General features: G+C 37.8%; 1 protein-coding gene across 1 annotated transcript in view; it reads left to right on the plus strand.

The window, feature by feature from the left end:
• The window catches only part of SAMD3 (sterile alpha motif domain containing 3), a 56,909-nt gene extending 54,436 nt beyond the window's left edge, over positions 1-2,473 (plus strand). Inside the window, exons 8-9 of the mRNA XM_069077270.1 lie at positions 391-473; positions 1,509-2,473. Coding sequence (XP_068933371.1) covers positions 391-473; positions 1,509-1,793 — 368 coding nt within the window. The 3' untranslated portion in view covers positions 1,794-2,473. The remainder of the gene's footprint in view (positions 1-390; positions 474-1,508) is intronic.
• Positions 2,474-6,000: the final 3,527 nt, after the last annotated feature.

Here is a 6,000-nt window from a genome sequence, read left to right on the forward strand (position 1 = left end):
CAGGTACAATTTAACCAATCAGGATAAATGGATTATGGTGCATTTCAGTGATGGAACTGAGTAGATGAAACTTCACCTGAAGAATTTATGACTCTTTGCCCTACCCCTCCAAAAAAAATGGCTCAAGGGGCGGCTGGGTGGCACAGTGAATAGAGCACCAGCCCTGGAGTCAGGAGGACCTGAGTTCAAATCCGGCCTCAGACACTTAACACAAAAAAAAAAAAACTAGCCATGTGACCTTGGGCAAGTCACTTAACCCCAATTGCCCTACATTCCCCCCTCCAAAAAAAAAGCAAAAAAATGGCTTAAGGAAAATAAAACCCCAGAAGTTCGAATGCAGAATGTCTATTTTGTTTTCATTTGGGTTACAAACATGTTTGCTTTTGACAGATATGAAGATGACAGCCACATGTTTACTTCTACCAGATGTTTTTGGTGATGATCCCACCCTATTTGTTGTTGTGAATGAAGAGGTATGCAAATGTGTTAGCAAACATCAGTTATGCTAAAATATTGGCATATTGAGGGCAATGTTTACTGACTGACTATTGTCATTTTAAAGACAGAAAACTTCATTTTGCAAAATCAGTTTCTTAGATGGAAATTGGACATTCAAAAGGAGAGGGGCTTAGATTTGATTCTCAACTGAAGCTTTGCTTAGGTCATTGTTATAATAGATTCAAAGGTTCTTCAATTTAGAGTTGGAAGAAACCTTAGAGGTCATAGAATTCAACTCTCTTCTTTTATAGATGAGCAATAGGGAGATTAATTGACTTGCAGCTAGTGTATGGGGTAGGATTTGAACCCAGGTCTAACTCAAAATGCAATGCCATATTCATTATACAACCCTGCCCCTCCTTGCATGATCCTTAAAGACATTATTTGTCTATTAAAATACTCCACCCTTTTCCATCTGTGGGAGGCTGGATTTATTTTATATACTTCAACCAAAACAACATATTGCAACGGATTTAATGTAGAAGCAAATAAGAGAATACAGCTGTCTTCTAAGTCCGACATTAAAGACATTTAAAAAAAAACCACGTATAGCAATGCCACTCTCCTCACTAATTTTTTGTTTTCAGAAAAGTTATCTTTCATAAAGACTATATTTCTGTTAACATATAGTGAACCCACTATGTAAATGTTATTATACGTTATATATGTTAATTTTTAATGAATTATTATTTTAAAAAGTTACTAGTTTTAATTTCTAAGATGGATAGATAGAATTTATAGAACCCACATAAACTAAAACTCTTTGGGGTCCTCAATAATTTTTAAGAGCTTAAAAATGAAAGGTTCTGGAAACCAAAAGGCTTGAGAATCATAGCTTTAAAGTGAGACAAGTAATTAAAACATCTCTCATTGCAAGGGGTCTTATTTAATGCCAAATTTAATAATTCTGACCTTGTTTCCTATAACAATCCAGTTTAGATTGCAATATGGCTTGTGACTTTCACACATTTGATATGTAATAATCACTTATTTTTTTTTTTTTATTCCAGGTGCAAGTGTCAACACCAGTCTTAAAAGCTAAAAATCCTTTCAACATAAATGCTTGTGAATTTACTCTGTATCTTGAAAAAGAAAAACTGACCCAAGTGGATGACTGCACTATGGCCCTGGCTGTCCTCATAGCTGCATTTCATGTGTTTGGTGTGCAGTATCCAAGAAGGCTGTATCACACACTGAACTTTTTAGACACACTTATCTTTGATATGAGCAGTCCACATTTTCCTTGTATCAGAGAAATGGGAAATCATGAAGAACTTCAACAGCCACTCATTTAATAACACCCCAAAATACTGTCTTGAGAATGCCTGTGAAACTTTATTTTTAAAGGAGATTGTTTTGTTGTGCAGAGGGCAGATACCATGTTGACTATATTAGAGAAGTGCTCGTGGTATGTGAGTTTGTTTTCTCATTCATTTTTTCTTACAATTTAAAAGATTAAAATAATTTTTATGACATTCCATACTTTAATGGTTCTGAGATCTCACTGATGTGGGTCCTGACTGCAAGCCACCTAATGCCTTCTTATTCTCTGCAGTTGTCTATACCTTTCCATAGTGAATTGACCCAATGCGCTGGAGATCTATCTTCTTTCAGGTTTTCCATTGAGTGTGTATTACACTTACACTGTCCCATATTATCACTCCCTCTTGCTACATGACAAGCCCACCTCCATATGATACAAGTGGAAAGGGAGCTGGATTTAGAGGTAGAAGACCTGGATTTGAATCCTGGTTTTCCCACTTACTATCTGTGTAACCCTGGACAGCACTTGTCTGGGCCTCATTTTCCTAATCTCACAGAAACACTTACCATATTCGGGCTAAATTTTAACCAAGGCTGTTGTTACAAGTAAGAATTATAAAAGGAAACTCCAATGGAACTGTGATCTCACTGAGGTGGGTATTCTATCCAAAGATGCAGATTGCCACCCTCCACCTCTCACCCCATGTGCCCGATTGTGATGTGTCACCCTTGCTTATCCATGCCTTCTGTTAGGTTCACTTAGAGAGGGTTCATGCAATGGTCTTATCTCTTAAATTCTTGTAATATCATGAGGATACTGATAGAGAATGCAGACTACCTAAATGTGATATCCCTCGCCATGGGGCCGTTGGTAAGAGTAGGGACTGGTTCTGTGATTTCATCATCAGGAGCTCCTAAGGGTCTCTGCCAATGCCAGTCAGCACCTCCTTTGTAACTTGATAGTCTTAGAGTTGCCTAAAGCCCTGAGAAATTAAATGTTCAGATTCACAAAGCCAGTATGAGTGAGATATGGGACTTAAAATCTTCCTGGTACCAAGGCCAGCTCTATCTTCTCTGACTGACCCATTCTTCTGCACTGAAAATATTTCTAAATATGATATAGTATCTTTTATAATAAATATCTTTTGTGTCAAGGTTTGCTCTTCTCTCCGGTCCTTCACTCTATGTGGCCAGGGTTTGATTCCTGTTTTAATAGGAAACACATATGAGATCCTTGCCTGAGGCTGCTGCTGTTAGCAAGATTATCGCATTGTCCTGTATAAGCTATATATCTACGTTATACATGTCATAACCGTGGTACTAGATTGTAAGCTCCCTGAGGGCAAGAACTATGTTGTTTCATCTTAGTATCTCCATGCCTTGCAGGTATTAGGCAGGTGCTTAATAAATATTTGTTGAACTGAGTTGTATTGAGGTCTCCTTGTTGGCATGCCTGTCACTTACTTGGATTCTAAACCATTTCCTGGAAGCGTGACTTCTCTACCTTTTACTACTTTTTAGTCCTTGTGGAATTGATAGCTTCTGTTAATCTGTCCATTTTCTTTTCTTTTCTTTTTTTAGCAATTGGGGTTAAGTAACTTGCTCAAGGTTACACAGCCAGGTGTTTCTGGGTGGGTGCTAAGTGTCTGAGCCCAGATTTGATCCCAGGTCATCCCGACTCTGGGGCTGGTGCTCTTACTCACTGTGCTACCTGGCCGCCCCAATCTGCCCTTTTTCTGACCCAGTATCTGATCACTCTACTGGACTTTTGATATTGATGTGTGTCATTAATTCTGCTCTGCCTGACTGGTTTCAACCCACTCTCCTGTCCTGATATACTTTAGCTATATGCCCCCTACCTTTCTCATTTCTCTCAATTCCACTTACACTGGCTACCAGTTTGATTTTTTTCCTAGGCCTAGCCCTCATTCCCCATCCTGACCTCATCTGCTATTCCTATACCTACAACCTGATGCTGTCCATAGTCCTAATGCACGTTTGGAATCATGGTTCCCTTCCTTTCCCCTCTTCCATCTTGTTACTACTTATAAGAAATTCTGAGATTATACTTTTGGGGAGTGGGGGGTGAGTGGGAGGTTATATATCAGGGCTAATATGTTTTTTTTCTATTTTCAAAGATATCTCACCAAGGAAAACCATTTCTGATGTTTCCTCTTTATTACAAAAAGGGCATTGTTAGTTACTAGTTTGTAAATAACAAGAAGATGCAAAACTGACTTGAAACCTGTTTTACACATTTGAATGTGTCCTAAATATCATTTCCGAGATCACAGATCCCCTTTGGTAGGCTGGTGAAACCCATGGACCTTTCTTTAAAAAAAAAATGTTCTTAAATGCATAAAATAAAATACATAGGATACAAAGGAAACCAATTACATCGAAATAATTATCAAAATATTAAAAACAAGTTCACAGTCCCTTTAGATTAAATTATGAACCCTTAGATTAGATTTTACCTACTAATTTTAAAAAAATTCTTAGGTTGAAAAGATAAAGTAAGACGTATGAAATTTTTGGGAAAAAATAGCTATTCAGGACTTCTTTCATTGGACAGTAGTGATAAATCTTGTGTCATTAGGACTATTTTTAAACTCAAGGGACCCTGAGTTTTCAAAGGCTACCACCAGCAGAGCATAAGCCCAACCAGTCATGGACCATTCTAAATTGGGAGAGGCTTATCAGTAGATTGACAAGTCAACTCTCACTAACGGTTAATTAATTATTCAGTCAACTAACTCTCAAAAATCACCTACCAAGTCAAAGGAAGACTGTAGTCTATATCAGTGTTGGGAGAGCCCACAAGTAACAAAAACCACAGATTCTTGTAACAGAAGTGTAAAATTGCTATGACCAATTAAGAGAATCATCAATTATTGCTAAAATAAAAAAGATCTTTGCCTAATAATTAAATCATGAGATATTTCAGATGAAAGAATTAAGTCACTGATTCTTGTTGGGAAGATATTACAAATCACCCCTTAATTCAAGGATTCTTAATAATAACCTTTCTTGTGTCAAAGCCCCTTTTAGCAGGTTGATGAATCCTACAAGTCCCTTCCCATAATGGAGTTTTAAAATGTATAAAATTCATAGGTTCACAAAGAAAACTGATTTATTGAAATGAAGATGCAATCTTTCTTTTTCATCCAAGATCACTGACTCTCTGGAATCTATTCATGGGCCACTACCCCGCACCCTACCTTATCCCCACCCCCAACTTCAGAGCTCTTCTGTTATTTGGTTATTCCAGGACAGAATATATAAATAATCTGCAATATATTATGATAGGTAGCCTTTGCTCTTGACTAATTTACTTTTTTATTGTCCCCCCGTGACAAATTCTTCTCTTTCACTTGTTTCACTCTCATCAGGACCCTACTATTCCAGATTTTATATGTCCCCAGATGTATATAACCAGTAATTTGAATATACAAATCCTGAACATGTAAAAAAAACAAAAAAACCCCACCAACATCTGTGCAATGAAATGAAAGGGGTATGCAAACTCTTTTGGCTGACCCTGTTTTATCTTTCCCATCAAAGACATTCCAGTACCTTAATCCTCTTCCCCCAGTTTACCTCGTTAACCAGTATGAAGCCTTCCAGAGATGGAGATTCTTCATGTTTGAAGCAAGGGCTCTAGGGAGCCCTTCATTCTTTTGAACTGGGGTCTAATTTCCCTATCCAAAGAAATGAATGTGGCAACAGAGATGAGAGAAGCTACAGCATATAACAACTGAAGGCCACAGCAAAGTGGCTGGTTTCTCTCTGGCGCTTCCTGGTAATGTTTCCTCTCTAAAAACTGTTAAGATGGATCCTGAAGGCGGTAAAGTTTCTGTTTCCTCTCCCCCTGTTCCCCTTTCTTTGAGACATCCCAAATCTTATAGCATGGCTAATGAGACATATGGACTTAAATTGCTTGTGCTACTTTGATAAGTCACATGAGACACAAAATACTGGTTAGAATAAGTGAAACTTTGGAATAAGAAGATGTTTCTGAAATGTCTTTAAAGCCAGAGACAAAGGCCCCAAGGTGGATAAATTTCACTGCCTATGATTAGAGTAGAATGGCATATTAGTAAGTATAGGTAGTATGAGAGACAACTGGGAATAGTTTTAGATTTGTGACCAGCCATTCATCTTCTATCTCCACAGCATGTTTCTGCTCTTCTGCTGTGACAACCTCTCTTAAAAAGCATACAAGTGTGAAAAGGCGTC

This window comes from Petaurus breviceps, unplaced genomic scaffold, assembly GCF_028583685.1.
Source record: "Petaurus breviceps papuanus isolate PSGF00001 unplaced genomic scaffold, PetGlider_PUasm1.0 90977, whole genome shotgun sequence".
Taxonomy (NCBI): domain Eukaryota; kingdom Metazoa; phylum Chordata; class Mammalia; order Diprotodontia; family Petauridae; genus Petaurus; species Petaurus breviceps.